This window comes from Podarcis muralis, chromosome 15, assembly GCF_964188315.1.
Source record: "Podarcis muralis chromosome 15, rPodMur119.hap1.1, whole genome shotgun sequence".
Lineage (NCBI taxonomy): Eukaryota > Metazoa > Chordata > Lepidosauria > Squamata > Lacertidae > Podarcis > Podarcis muralis.
Genome location: NC_135669.1, coordinates 11409058 through 11425290, shown reverse-complemented (window position 1 = coordinate 11425290; position 16233 = coordinate 11409058). Strand labels below are relative to the sequence as shown.

Below are 16233 nucleotides of genomic sequence, written 5' to 3'. Positions count from 1 at the left end.
CACTTCTGCAATCACAACTGCACTTTCTCCAGCTGCCACTTAATAGAAATAGGTGCAACTATCTCCATGTTTCACCTGGTGCATGTTTCTGCTTTTTGATGCTCTTGTAGACCTATGTCCACGACAGAGAGAAGAAGATAAATAGGCTTAATAATGAAGAATGGATTGTTTTCAATGCATTACATTATAGGGGAGGCCAGAGTGTCTTGTAACACTATCATCATCATTTTATTTGTATGCCGTTTTTCCACAAAAAGAATCAGGCTCAAAAGCGGCTTACATCAAAGAAACCATCTCAAAACCAACCAGTGCTAGAACAATTTCGTAATAATATAGTAAACCAACAACATAATAGCAGACATAACATTTAAAAACGAAATGTTTCAGTCCTATAAATATAGCATTAACAACATTACACTTCCCGGCAATAGCAAAGTAACGGTTTTGACACATTCACCTTCGCCTAAGGTGTTGCTTGCAGTATAAACGTGCAAGGACCAGAAAATGTAGGCCGGTGTGCAGGCCAAGTTGAACCAGAGCATTTAGTCTTCCCTTTCCACACACCCCATCCAATCTGTGTCTCCATTCCTTGAGACAGATAAGCACCTTGCCCTGTCCCTCCCTTTCTAATTACCCTAGTATTAAGGCAGCGGTCAGTAACCTATGGCCCATGGGTCAAAAGCGGCCCGTGTAGGTCATTTGACCAGTCCACGAGCAGTGCTGGACTCACTTCCACAGCACCGAAAATCTCGTCTGTGCATGCACAGACGCCAAAAATCGTGTCAGCGCACACCCAGACACCATAAACCACAGGCAGGACCCATCCGACCCAGGAGATAAACCTTACTGACCCCTGTATTAAGGTCTCTGAACTTTTGCAGTAGTCCAAACCTCAGTCATATACACTGAAGCTTTTTCGCCCCAGGCTTGCATTACGTTCAGGCCTCCACTGCATGCTGCCTGGTCCGAGAGCACTTGCCTTCATTCCATAGAAGACAATCTCCCCACATCGCTCTCTCTGTGCTCCTGAAGTGGCTGGTCAAGGCAACAGGGCATTGCATACCCTTTGTAACAACAAGCCGTTTTATTCTTCTGCACTTCTGTACATGGAATTGCTTTCCATGATATTGTGTAAAAAATACTGTATTCATTTCTGTTGCGTTTGTTGGTTCTTGCTCAAGGTAAGCAAGACAATATCAGTATTTTTAATATAATTGGGTCTATTGCCTTTGCTGCCTGCCCAGCACTGCCACACACAGCTGACCTGGATGGGGCAAGGCAGGGTACATGCCCTGGCAGAACTCATCTGACACATCCACCAGTGCACAAGTGCCAACTCCAGGGGACACTAGGTGCCTGAGCACCACAAAATCTTCACTGTGGGTGCCTGGCCTCTGCCCGCGGCCGTCCACTACCTTACCTCCAGTGCCATGGCAGCAACCGGCTAGGGCCTCTGCCTCCACTGTTGGGCCTCTGCTGGGGCCACAGACATGCACCAATGGTCTGCTATTCCCCCCCCCCCCCGGCTCTGTGGAAGCACGGAAGCAGCGTGCGATGACATGATGGCACATCATGACATCACGTCGTGCATGCTGCTGGGCACCCACGGTCTGGGGCCCAAGTTGGCTTCCTCTGCACAGTTGTGTCCATCCATCCCCAACTTCATTGCTCCCCTGCCCCAGCCCAGTTCAGGTAGGTACATTAAAGGTCAAGGACCCCTGGACTTTTAAGTCCAGTCAAAGGCGACTGTGGGGTTGTGGCGCTCATCTCACTTTCAAGCTGAGGGAGCCAGCGTTTGTCCACAGACAGCTTTCCAGGTCATGTGGCCAGCAGGACTAAAGCACTTCTGGTGCAACAGATCACCGTGATGGAAGCCAGAGTGCACAAAAACGCCGTTTACCTTCTCGCCACAGCGGTACCTATTTATCTACTTGCACTGGCGTGCTTTCAAACTGCTAGGTAGGCAGGAGCTGGGACAGAGCAACGGGAGCTCACCCCGTCGCAGGGATTCGAACCGCCGACCTTCCGATCAGCAAGCCCAAAAGGCTCAGTGGTTTAGACCACAGTGTCACCAGCATCCAGTCCAGGTAAGTGGCAGTGATACCGGTGACAGGAGAGTGTTTCCATCCCATCCAATGCATTGTCCAAATCCTGGTTTATGGTTTGCCTCGCTCTGCACAAACCATGAGCTGCAGCCAATCATTGTTCAATGACTTTCTGCTAATGGTATCTCTGGAAGAGACAAACCTGAATTCAAGCCTGAATTCAAGCAACACACTTAAGCTGAGCCATGGATCCCGGCAGCAGGGCCAGAGGAGGAACAAAGCAGTCACAGTCTCTTCAGGAGTCCACACATTCTCACTAAGCCCTAATTTGGTTTAGAGCTTAGAACTGAGCCTATAACTCCATGCCTGGTTCTTAGTTAGGCCAAGACTTAAAAGTTGGCCAATTGTCCTGCACCCATCTGCCTTGCAACAAGATTTCTGCTCATCTCTGGGCTGTGAAAGACTCCATTTGGACTGGATGCCTTGATCTCCTTACCAACTGCTCCTAAAGTTCCTTAGCAGCCAGAACCTAATCTCCTTTGGCTGTCAACATTCCCCTGCTAACAGTTTTAAGTGCCCATGACTATACTTAGCTCAATTCCTTATTGAAGTAAAGTAAATCAATACACACCAGATGGAGTTAAGAGTATCTATGTTGGCTATTGCAACAGCTTAGCTAAATTGGTTTAAAATAACATCTTTAGCTAAGCTGGGCACATGTAAGTATTTACACAAGAGTTGCTGAACTTATTGTGTCTGTAAGAGACTTGTTTCTTCTATCCAAACCTTCTTCGGATTTACTACACTCCTACCACCTTTCATCCCTCTGCAGCAGTTGTGGCCTCTTAATATTCCCCAATTCAGAAAGTTAGCAAGAGTCTCCTCTTCCAATGGCCTGCATCACAAATGGAGTCTTGGGTGGTGTGGCACACTGTAGAAATAGCTCTGAACTGAATTGTTGATGAATGCTGGGCTAAGGCATCTTAGGAGTTCCTGGCAAGATCCTAAATGGGCATATAGCCCGTGAGGCAGCAACCTCGCTGACGCCAAGTAGCCCTCAGAGCCTGGATGGAACACTGGCCTGGGAACTCTGTCTATGCTGCCTTGCGTTCTGTTGGAGCATAAATTCAGCAAATAAATCTAAGGGGGTCTTAGCAGCTGTGCTGAAGAGCCGTATGGCTGCACTTAAAGGAAGAACTTGCGCATACCTGGAAAAAGGTCTGAGATGGAGTATGCACCTTTAAACCACATTCAAAGTGCATTTTCCCCTCTCAAAGAATTCTGGTTGCTGCAGTTTGCCCCTCACAGAGTTATAGATCCCAGCAACCCTTAACAAACTACAAGGCCCATAATTCTTTGAGAGTGTAAATAAGTGTTGATGGATGTAATAATGGAAAACCGATTGGTATAGTTTTCATAAAATGTGCAGGGTTATAAGATATGTAAAATGAACCCTGAAAAGAGAAGAAGGGAAGTCATTGATCTCTTAAGTACATATGTAAAATGTTTATCTGAAGTGGTAAAACAGAAAATTTAATAAAAAATAAAATAAAAGATAAGTCTCCGCCCACGGCTCTCAGTCTAATGCCCATGTTACGAAAGAGGAAGGGAATTGGAAACAATAAAAATAAAATCAAGAGAAATCAGACACCGATTCTACTTCCTAAGGCTAAGCAATTGTCTGCACAAAGTCGTCTTTGATGGTGATGTATTCAGTACGCAGTGGATGTACGCAGTGAAGGTAAATCGGAGAAGCCAAACTTCAGACTGGGGCCCAGGAGCAGCAAGCACAACTGTTCCAAGGTGCCTTCTCACGGTGCCATTCTGTGATTGTATTGGAAAAAGGAGCCGACCTGTGGGCTGTAGGTCAAATCTTACTTGCCAGCATGTGCCCCTGCCCACCCTGCCCGCTTTATCTTCCAGTCTGAGGCAAAGAGAGGAAGAGAGGGCTGTGCCCTTGCATGTCTGGCAAATGGGTGTGCTCTGTGTGCATGAATGCGCAAGTGTGGCCAATAGGCGTGCCCACACATGTATACTTGGGCATTGCCCACCCCTGGCATGTAGCCCTTGGAGGGAAGGTTGACTATGCAGCCCTCAGGCCAAAAGACGCCAGTCACCCCTGCTATATTAGAGCACATTAGAGCTCCCAGGATTCTTTGGGGGAAACCATTGGCAGTTTAAAGTGACTTGTTACTGTTTTAAATGTACAGTGCATTTATGGCCTGTGTTCATATGTCCTTATGAGTCTAACTGGCACTTCATATCACGCAACCAAGCCTGCTTAATCAAACTCATCGTGGTTTTTCTTTCATAGCCCCACCCTCAACCTGAGTCATAGTACAGCTCAGCGGAGCAAAGATTATATATACCCTATATATCTACAGGTGTGCACACTTTCTGTTTGGTGACAGCGGAGGTGATTCCTAGGATGGCGAGCCAAACGAAGAGCAGGGCTCTGATCATTGTCAATTACAATTTCCACGGAAGAAATGTGGAAAGCACACTCACCGAAAGACCGGGAGCCAGGAAGGAAGCAGACAGGATTTTCATAGCATTATCCAAGTGCCATTATGCCGTGAAATTTCACTTTGACTTGACAGCTAAAGAAATAGAAGAACTTTATGAGGAAGGTATGTGTACGGTTTGGCTTCTTTCGTGTTTGGCAGCCTGGAACGTGTCCAAAGAACAAGGCTTCAGTTTCTGGAAACCGCAGGAGGAGAAAAAGCTCTTGCACTTGGGTCTTGATTATGAGCTTCCCATAGGTATCTGGTTGGCTGGTGTAAGAACAGGGTGGATCTGATGGCATACCTTCCAACATTTCTCAGATGAAAATAGTCATGTCCTTTTCCATCATAATTATACAAATACTTATACTCTTTATATATATCTGCCCCAGCCACTCTGACTGGCTTCCAGGATATATAAAAACATAATAAAACACTAAACATTTTTTTAAAACTTCCCTGTTCAGGGCTGCCTTCAGATGGCTTGGGGGGTTGGATAACTCTATACCCTCCAACATTTCTCTGATGAAAATAGAGATGTCCTAAGGACATTCCAGGATCAAATCAGAAACCGGGATGGCTTCTGTAAATCCAGAATTCTGAAAAATAGGGACACTTGGAGGGTCTGATCTGATGGGTCACTGACCTCATGCAGCAAGGCTTTTCTTGGGTTCTTAGAGCTCTGTATGTTTACTCTGAAGAAGTGACAATTCGAATCCCCGTGACAGGGTGAGCTCCCGTTGCTCAGTCCCTGCTCCTGCCAACCTAGCAGTTCGAAAGCACGAAGTGCAAGTAGATAAATAGGTACCGCTCTGGCGGGAAGGTAAACGGCGTTTCCGTGCACTGCTCTGGTTCGCCAGAAGCGGCTTAGTCGTGCTGGCCACATGACCCGGAAGCTGTACGCCGGCTCCCTCAGCCAATAAAGCGAGATGAGCGCCACAACCCCAGAGTCAGCCACGACTGGACCTAATAGTCAGGGGTTCCTTTACCTTTAATAGTGGTCTTCAAATATCTGAAGGGCTGTCATTCAGAATACACAGCAGATTTTATCCTCTGCATTTCCAGAGCTGGAATAAATGAGTGGAGCAAGATTTCACTTTAGGAGAAACGTCCTAACAGCAAGTGCTGTCAAACAGCCTTGGGAGATGGCAGGCTCTTCTTTTGCTGCATGTATTGAGGCACAGGCTTCAGGGCTACCTGTCAGGGGTGCTGCAGTTGCACCTTGCATTGCAGATCTTGCACCCAGCAGGGGTCAGGGATGCCCTTTCCAGTGCTGTGATTCTATGGCTGTGCGCACGCATTACCAGCTTAATATGCAGCTACGTCAAGCCTTTTCCTCAATTCAGGTTGAAGCCAGTTTTTGGGGGGGTGGGGGTGGGAGGGGAGGCATCAAAACACAATATTTCATAAGACACAACAGGATAGATAATGGATCGCGACTAATGTCTTTGATACAGCACTTCCTAAACCAGCAATGGGTGCACACCGATGCAGAGTAAACAGGTGTGTAGCCTATACAGTATTGTGTTTGGGAAATAGAATAGCATGCCAATACAGGATCTGCTTCCTGGTCTGCCAGATTCAGCAAAAATATATTTGTGTGCCAATTGCCAATCTTTGCAAGCAACACGTCTGAGAGGTTTGTCACAAACGCAGATCGTCAAGATAGCAAGACCCATCTTTTGAACTTGTTTTAAATTACTGTGTATTTTAATCCGGATCGTGAGCCAACTTTGATACTTATAATTTTAATGTCTGCCACCCTGGGACCTTTTTGGTGAAGGGTGGATTACAAATATCTAAAACAACTAAAAGAATCGCTAGTCATTGACAATAGTAAAGATTAAGCCCCTCCCCATCGCCTGTGTGCACACACAACCCCTTTTGCACTTAGAACTTCATACGAGAGACTCATCGACAAGCAGGTCGATTTGAACTTTGGATCCCTTCTTCGCTTCGCACATGATGCCCCACCTCTTACCTTTTCATCCAGCGTCAATAGCTGAGCTGTGTGCAAAAGCTGCCAAAATCGTGGGCATAACCAGCCCCCCTGCTTCGCCTGCCCATGTGAATGTAAATAATGCGTAGTTGCAAAGGGTCGGTAACTTTCGCATGAAGGGAAAACATTATGTAAACCGATGACTTTTTAAAAAGAGAGTGAGAGCAGGTCTTTTATTTCCGCGCATTAATTTTGCACTGAAAATGAAAATTTAATAGATAGCTATCCAGCTGGTTTAGAGACCCTTTAATATAAATGCATGACCCCATAGTACAGGTAAATAGGTAAAGGACCCCTGGACGGTTAAGTCCAAAGGTGACAATGGGGTTGCGGCGCTCATGATTTATGGGCTACTACTAAAATGAGGCTGTATTTTAAATTGTATTTTAACCCATATTTTAATTAACTGGGTTTTCCCCCCTATTATGTTTTATTGTAATTTTATTGGTGTTAGCCGCCCTGAGCCTGGTTCTGGCTGGGGAGGGCAGGGTATAAATAAATTGTTGTTGTTGTTGTTGTTGTTGTTGTTGTTGTTGTTGTTATGTACTGAAGTTCTCACCCTGGACCAGCAGGGGGATACTGTAGATAGTTCAGGTCCACATATGCAAATAAGGGATCGAAAGTGATGTTCAGTGATTGGCTAGTTACAGAAAATGGTTACTGTTGCGTTCTTGTGGACCTCTATATAAGCAGGCTGGCTGAACCCTTCAGTTCAGTTCTGTTCTGGCCTGTGAATAAACAATAGCTGTTTGAAGAATCGCTGGGTTGTCTGATATTATTATTAGCCTGGAAAGGTGGGGTATCAGTTTGGATCATAAGATAATATGAATGGTGACAGTGTATTACTCTGTGCTGTATCTTTTGCAGAATGTCACGCAGATCACGGGGAGTTTTTTGTAAGCATTCTGTCCAGTCACGGAGAAGAAGGGATTATCTATGACTGCGAAGGACAGCCAGTTCATCTCAAGCGTATTTTCCAGATATTAGAACCTGAAAGGTGTCACAAACTGGCTGGGAAACCCAAAATCTTCTTCATTCAGGTAACATCTGGAGCTACAAGCTTGTTGACTTGTGTGTAAACCGTCTGTAAGGATGATGGGGAAATTCAGACAATCTCTGTAGCTGCAGGCTTGTGACTTCACTGTTTAAACGGTCACAGTGATTATGAGCATGGGGAAAATCTTCTCTGTCCTGTAAGCATGCCAGCTTTTCCACAGCATGGTGTATTGAAACATAACGGTGGTGGGGAAAGCACAGTCTGCAACCTTTTAAAAATGAAACTAGGAACCTATTCATAAACCCCAGATCTCTTACCAAAAATCACTGCCTGGGTCACACACAGAGAAATGGCACATGTTGCTAAAAGCTCTACCAAATGTTGTATTCGTTTTAGCAACCATAAGCTAGCTAGGATGTTGGACCTGCTACAGCAAAATGTTGCGGTGTTCAAGGCTCCTGTTCAGGTTTCCAGCTACTCCATTTTGTTCCTTCTCTCCTTCCTTGGTTTTCCACCCTTTCCATGCACTCACTTCCAGCAAAGCAGTGTTTTCCACTTATATCGAGACACATTAAAAAAATACATGAAATGCGTCCTTAACCCATGTAAAACCTTGCGTTCTGGAAAAAAGGCTACTCAGAATGTGCTTGGTTTCAGTTCAAATGCCAAATTGTATGATTCAAATGCCAAAAGGAAGAGGAAAAGGTTTATTTTCTTGCCCATTTGTCATCAGGGACTAACTCATTTTGTTCATCGAGGAATTATCTGCATTAACTTTATTGCATTTCCTGGACTCATCGTATCAGTGTAACCTATATTCTCTGAACCTTCCCGGATGTTTGACTCATCGTGGCTGGTGTCAACATGGGGGGTTTCCTCCCAAAGGCAAATACAGTGGTACCTTGGTTTTAGAACAGCTTAGTTTATGAAGAACTTGGAAACAGAATGCTGCAAACCAGGAAGTAGGTCTTTGTGAACTTTGCTTTGGAAGCTGAACATGTTCCGCTTCCTGTTGAGTGTGTTCCATTTTTAAATTACTGTATTTTTCACTCTATAAGACGCACCAGACCACAAGACGCACCTAGTTTTTGGAGGAGGAAAACAAGAAAAAAAATATTCTGAATCTCAGAAGCCAGAACAGCAAGAGGGATCTCTGCGCAGTGAAAGCAGCAATCCCTCTTGCTGTTCTGGCTTCTGGGATAGCTGCACAGCCTGCATCCGCTCCATAAGACGCACACACATTTCCCCTTACTTTTTAGGAGGGAAAAAGTGAGTCTTATAGAGCAAAAAATACGGTAAGTCCCCGCTGCTATTCAGAGGCTTCCTGTTGCGTCTGTCAGCTGTTGAGTCCTGAGCACCTACGCAACACAGAGGTGATATTTGGTGCTTTTGTTTTTGCTATTTTTTTGCATTTTTGTTTGTGTGGCTTTTTCATTTTTTTGACTGTGACTTGTTCTTTGTTTTATGGGACTGACTTGTGACTGTTGCTTGTGACTCCGTTTTTGTGACTTGTTTTTGTGACTGTGTGGAACCCAGTTCAGCTACTGATTGATTGATTGATTGATTGATTGATTGATTGTGTGACTGCAGAGATGGATAAAAGCCCCCCAACCAAACTATGACTATCATCAGTGCACATAAGAAAAAATAATAATTTTAATTTTTATCACCTACAATTCTGTCTTATTTATTTTATAGTACAGTACATTGATTATTGCTTTCATTTTATGGATCAATGGTCTTGTTAGATAGTAAAATCCATGTTAAATTGCTGTTTTAGGGGTTGTTTTTAAAAGTCTGGAACAAATTAATCCATTTTGCATTACTTTCTATGGGAAAGCATGGCTTGGTTTTAGAACACTTGGAACAGACTTCCGGAACGGATTAAGTTTGGGAACCAAGGTACCACTGTACCAGCTTCAGAAGAGGCATCCTTCTCAAGACCCCAGCAGGGAGGAAAGAGTTACATTTCCCCTTCTCCCAATAATTATCCCCTCCGGAGTGATGCTATTTGCACTTAAAAAAAAACCAAAAACCTGCATCTTAAATGAAGCAGCACATCTTATAGGCATTTGCAGTTTGAGCCCTGAACTGAGCCTGGAAACAAATGGGAAGGCAGCAAAATCGCACAGCAAAGGGATCGTGCTTCTGATAAATGTGTTCTGGGACAGGGGGAAAAACCTCAAAGCAACAAATGAAGGCAGAAGACAGGACCTAGGCTTTATTCTCTGGGTTAGGCACATGGGACAAGAAGGATGCTTTTAGAAGCACACACAGAAACACTGAATAGAAATATAACTCTGGTGGGGAAAGCACAGCCATAAACATTTCAGAAATGAAAATAGGGGCATATTCATGGACCCCAGTTCTCTTACAAGTACAGTGGTACCTCGGGTTAAGTACTTAATTCGTTCCGGAGGTCTATTCTTAACCTGAAACTGTTCTTAACCTGAAGCACCACTTTAGCACCACCAGAGCACAATTTCTGTTCTCATCCTGAAGCAAAGTTCTTAACCTGAAGCACTATTTCTGGGTTTGCGGAGTCTGTAACCTGAAGCGTATGTAACCTGAGGTACCAGTTGTCAGCGGCTGCCTCAGGTCCCAGCTCACAAAGGACCAACGCCAGTTGCTCTTTATAAACAAAAGTCTTTATTGTGGTTCATTGTTGGTTTGACATCCGTGGCGCGCAGCGCTACGTCTGAGTCCTTAGACCGGCGAAGTCCCGTCTGAATCCGCCCCTCCTTTACACCAGTTCAATACCCGAGCTTTGCTCCGCCTCTTCCTTTCCTCCCTCTGCTCCTTACGCCTCCGGGTCCTCCTGCCCTCTGGGATCCCAACCCTCCTGGACTCTTTGGAGGCGGATTCTTCTGACTCCTCCCCCTGTCTCCGGCGGGCTTTGGGACCTGGCTCCCAATCCGGATTTTCTGCTGTCCCTCGCGCCTCTACCTTTGAACTTGGCGCGCGCGCGCAGCCGCCCACTTTCCTCCTAACGGCTACACTGCTCCCTTCACTGCTTTCTCCTTCCGGGAGGCTGGACGGCCCTGCTCTCTCCTCCGCCCCTCCACTCTCTGACGGAGGCGTGGTCAGTCCTGCCTCACTCCCTCCTCCTGCAGGAGGAGGCTTTTGTTCTAATCTGTGGGATTCTCCCCCCCCCCCCCGCTGCGCTCTGGTGGGGAAGCTACCCCTGATTTCCAGCTGCCGCTTGGCGACTCCCCACTGGCCCCCCTTGCCCTGACCCTGGGGGCCTCCTTCTGGGAATCTTCTGATTCGCTGGAGAGACTCAGGGAATCTCCCTGGTCACTGTCACACCCTCCTGCGCTCCCCTCCGATTGTTCCCCTTCGCTCTCCATCTCCTCCTTCTCCTGTGGCTCAGTCCCTGAGCCCCTGACACCACTGTAATCACCACCCAGGGCACACACTCAAAATGACACACATTGCAAAAAGCTCCATTCCTTGTTGTATTTGTTTTATCAATAACAGATGTGTCCAGTATTGTTTGTTAAGCGCTAGCTAGGATGTTGGACCTGCTGCAACAAAATGTCGCAGCGTAGAAAACTCCTGTTCAGGTTTCCAGCCATATAGCGGTTGCACTTGCTGTGCTTTCTAGGCCTGCCGTGGAGTGGAAATTGATCAAGGTGTTTGGCTGCAGACAGACAGTGGTGAAGCACAGACTGAGTGTTTCTCACACTATCTCTCCGTTCCTCAAGACATGGCAGTGATGTATTCTTGCTGTCCAGGTATGTAAGTCCTGCGTGGAATGTTTAAAGGCTTGGGACAGGCAAAAGAAACAATTTCACCATGCATAAGCTATGAATTTCATTCCCACAGTACGTCAGAATGACCATCAACCTCAACGACTTTAAAGAGTTATTAGACATGTTCAGGTAGATTAAGGCTGTCCATTGCTCATTAGCAGGCTTATTGTAATAACCTGCAGTTTTATAAGAGTATATATTTACAGTAGATAATTAAATCAATAGGGCTGCATCAATAGGAGTATAGCATCTAGATCAAGGGAAGTAATAGTGCCACTGTATTCTGCTCTGGTCAGACCTCACCTGGAGTACTGTGTCCAGTTCTGGGCACCACAGTTCAAGAAGGACACTGACAAACTGGAACGTGTCCAGAGGAGGGCAACCAAAATGGTCAAAGGCCTGGAAACGATGCCTTATGAGGAACGGCTAAGGGAGCTGGGCATGTTTAGCCTGGAGAAGAGGAGGTTAAGGGGTGATATGATAGCCATGTTCAAATATATAAAAGGATGTCACATAGAGAAGGGAGAAAGGTTGTTTTCTGCTGCTCCAGAGAAGCGGACATGGAGCAATGGATCCAAACTACAAGAAAGAAGATTCCACCTAAACATTAGGAAGAACTTCCTGACAGTAAGAGCTGTTCGACAGTGGAATTTGCTGCCAAGGAGTGTGGTGGAGTCTCCGTCTTTGGAGATCTTTAAGCAGAGGCTTGACAACCATATGTCAGGAGTGCTCTGATGGTGTTTCCTGCTTGGCAGGGGGTTGGACTCGATGGCCCTTGTGGTCTCTTCCAACTCTATGATTCTATGATTCTATGAAATGAGCAAGTTAAATGAATTTGGATATGCAGAAGATATTTTAAAAAATTAATTTAAGGAACCGCAGGAAGAGGTGGAAGTCAAATTTCGAAATGTTAAATGCATTGCCAAACTAATGAAATGTATAAAATTGAAAAATAACAATAAAAAACTTTAAAAAGAGAAGAAAAAATAGGGGGGCGGGAAGGCTGTCTGTTGCTACTAGCTTCAAAGCTCCAACCCTAGCAACCCTGGGGGGGCGGGGTAGCTGGGTTTCTTTGCCCCCGATGAAACCGTCAAAGGGGCACCATTGAGGCTCGCCCCCCATATGCAAATACATGTTGGCGGGGTGCCAAACTGGGTCTTTGACGCGGGTGAAATAAAACCTAGTTTCTCGTCTGCCTGCAGTGTCGGAGGGGGAATAATAATAATAATAATAATAATAATAATAATAAATTTATTTATACCCCGCCCTCCCCGGCCAGAGCCAGGTTCAGGGCGGCTAACACCAGTAAAAATTAGTGAAAACATAATAGGAGGGGAACCCTATTTAAAATGCAGGTTAAAGTGCAATTTAAAATGCAGCCTCGTTTTAAAAGTAGCCCACAGATCACATAAAGGGAGGGAAACATAAGGGTCAGACTGAGTCCAAACCAAAGGCCAGGCGGAACAACTCTGTCTTACAGGCCCTGCAGAAAGAAATCAGATCCCACAGGGCCCTGGTCTCATGAGACAAAGTGTTCCACCAGGCTGGAGCCAATGTTGAAAAGGCCCTGGCCCTGGTTGAGGCTAATCTGACTTCCTTAGGGCCCGGGACCTCTAGAGTGTTGCTGTTTATGGACCTTAAGGTCCTCCGTGGGGCATACAGGGAGAGGCGGTCCCGTAGGTATGTGGGTCCTAGGTCGTATAGGGCTTTAAAGGTATGCTTCTGGAAACTAAACTGCTGGGATCACAGAGTTGTAGAGTTGGAAGGGACCATGAGGGTCAACTATTCCAACCCCTTGCAATGCAGGAATCTTTTGCCCAACATGGGGCTCGAACCCAAGACCCTGTGATGAAGAGTCTCATGCTCTACCGACTGAGCTATGGAGAGGGCTGTTGCACTCAGGTCCTGCCTGAGAGCATCCCAAAGGCATCTGATTGGCCACTGTGAGTAAGGAATGCTGGACTGGCTTGACCCAGCAGGACTCTTCTTTATGTATGCCTAGCAACCCAGCCCTGTACAAGATCAAAGCAAATTTCACCCAAGTATGCCCAAGTAAGTGTGCACTCTTTATAAAGATTGGAGGAGTGAGGTTACTACCCCTCTATTACCCCTCTAATGCGGGTGGCTCTGTGGTCTAAACCACTGAGCCTCTTGGGCTTGCCGATCAGAAGGTCAGCTGTCCCAGCTCCTGCCAACCTCCAGTTCGAAAGCACACCAGTGCAAGTAGATAAATAGGTACCATTGCGGTGGGAAGGTAACGGCGTTCCCGTGCACTCTGGCTTCCGTCACAGTGTCCCATTGCACCAGAAGTGGTTTAGTCATACTGGCCACATGACCCGGAAAGCTGTCTGTGGACAAACACCGGCTCCCTCGGCCTGAAAGCGAGATGAGTGCCGCAACCCCATAGTCGCCTTTGACTGGACTTAACCATCCAGGGGTCCTTTACCTTACCCCTCTATTATTGTCCATGCTGGTCACTCAACCATTGCAACTGTGTCTTTTCTTTTAGCAGATCAAGATGTTCAGGTGACAGCAAAAACTGCAAGGATTTTAGCGGTGGCAATTAGAATAAGATCTATAATTTGATTATTGATGCAAAACCCCAGAACGGATTTTCTATAGTTAAGTTTTCTATCTTCAGTACATTTTATTTCAATGCTATGGCTAGTGGCTGATGCAAATAAAGATTCTTCCGATTTTGAAGTGTGCATATGTATGGGTAGATTTGTGGGGATGTGGCTGAACCGTACTAGAGTAGCTCTAATAGAAGAAGCATGATTGCTGCCAAGAAATTTGTTTTCAAGGCACCACCTTGCTGAAGGAGACCAGTGCTCTTCAAGTTCTTTTTTCCTGGTGTTTTCAGGCTATGCTTCGTTCATCAATCGGTGGGAATCCATGTTCCTCAAGGCCTTGCTGGACCTGCTAGAAGGAGAGGAATGCCATCTTGAAGTTGCCCGTTTGATGACCCGAATTAGCAGGACAGTCGCCTTGCAGGAAGCGAAAGGGAAATACAGAGGGGGTAAAGAAATGCCCTGCTTTGTCACCAAGATGGTGAGAGAGGTTTACCCCTTCTCACAAGGAAGACAGGCCTCAGGTGATCTCTCCAGTTCCAACAGGGAGTGTAGCAGCAACGAAGTGTAAGGAATCAGCCGCATTCCTTGTCTGGACAAGGACTCCTGTGAAGCCAGGAAGCAGCTCCACCATGAGAAACATGCGATTGTTGCAAACTGGGCAATAATGGCCTTTTTGCTCTCCAATGAAGGGCGAATAACTACAAGCACATCTGATAGGATGGAGGTTTATAGTATGTGTGCCTTCTGCTCTTCCCTCGGTTTTCAAAATCTAATTTAGCGAACCTGTCGCCTAACATCTGAGGTGGCCTAAACACCCAACTTATCCCAGAACTAAGAAAATGGTATTCCTGCTCCCTCTGCTTCGATGAAGACCTGCGGAACCTGCAGCAAAACATTACAGCATGGAGTGCTCCTGTTCAGGGTTCCATGCCTTCTTCAAGGCTACTCCATTCCTTTCCACCATCCCAACATTCTATACTCCATGCACTGGGCTGCTTTGAGGTTCCCTACCTCTAGGGCTTCTGCTAGAAAAAGAAAATATATCTCAGCAGAATCTATTTCCCTCTCCCTATTGATACCACCCTACTGGGGTGCTATGTTGCATACTTAAAAGATCCACACTTGGAAAAAGACTTCATGGTCAGTGTATAGAACAAAGTGGCCCCATGTGCTACTGAGACAACTCTGTCCATGAAATATTGCCATGGGACAGTCCTCTGCCGGAAAGGCTGTCCAGTCCAAGTCTGGTTTAAAGAGGAGTGTAAGAACAGAGATCAGGAGTGAACCTTGATGTTGTCCATCAACAATGAGTACCTGGACAGCAGACTGAGCAGGTGTACAGCTCAGCTGGCCTCAACTTATCCTGTTTGCCAGGGGCAGCTTTTATTCTCGTTCAGCTGTTTCCTATTCTCGTCCCTGTTTTTCCCTTTGGAGACGCCTTCTTAAAATCATGTTGCCGCGACTCTCGTTCTTCAGGGTTCAGCTTCTTCTGCACAGTCTCCAAAGAGGAGAGAGATGGACGCCTCTTAATAATCATTGATTTATTATTGCCTTCTGAACAACCCTCCAGAGGTAATTTGCACATGAAATGATTAAAACCAGTTAAAAATGCAATAGCAGCAAATTTATTTAAAGCAAGACTGAAACCATAGCAAAGTACCGTATTTTTTCACGTATTAGTTTTTTCCCCTAAAAAATAAATGTCAAAAATTAGGGGGTGTTTTATACATGGATACATCTCCCCCCATTTTCTCAAATCTTAAACCCCCCAAAATAGGGCATCTTATACATGGGGGCGTCTTATAGATGAAAAAATATGGTAGATACTTGTGATAAACACCCATTTTATCCAGTTGGGGAAGCCCGTCAAAACAAAAATGTCTCCAATTGTTTCCAGAAAGCAGATAGTGAGCACCTGTTGTATCTTGAAAGGAATGCTATTCTATAGAACAGGGGCAGCCACACTAGGCCCCCAGTCTGGGTTACTGCATGTCTCTAATGCAGCTGTGAGGAACTGGTGGTCCTCCAGATGTTGATGGACTGCAACTCCCATCAGCCCTAGCAGGCGCAGCCCAATGGTCAGGGCTGATGGGAGTTGCAGTTCAGCAACATCTGGAAGACCCCCAGTTTCCCACACCTGCTTAATGTGGGCTGTGTGTGCATGAGCACTAGGACTCCAGGCACAGCCTTCTGTTTAGCATGTAATGAAGGGTAATGTTCATTTCCAACAGTTGATAATAAGCCATGGTAGGAGATTTTTGGTTTTTCAATAAATCTTTAACCATCCACCATGGAAAGAAGACAAGAGTCCCTACCAGAGAAGAATGGCAAGTTAAGCCGATGGACTACGCTGAAATGGC

At 45.9% G+C, this 16233-nt stretch overlaps 1 protein-coding gene across 1 annotated transcript; it reads left to right on the top strand.

Moving 5' to 3' along the window:
• Window positions 1-4428: 4428 nt before the first annotated feature.
• LOC114585959 (caspase-3-like) lies at window positions 4429-14982 on the top strand. Its single transcript, XM_028708879.2, has 4 exons — window positions 4429-4675; window positions 7416-7588; window positions 11153-11282; window positions 14164-14982. Exons 1-4 carry the CDS (start codon window positions 4474-4476, stop codon window positions 14439-14441), a joined length of 783 nt encoding a protein of 260 aa, XP_028564712.2. The 5' UTR covers window positions 4429-4473; the 3' UTR covers window positions 14442-14982.
• The last annotated feature ends 1251 nt before the right edge of the window (window positions 14983-16233 follow it).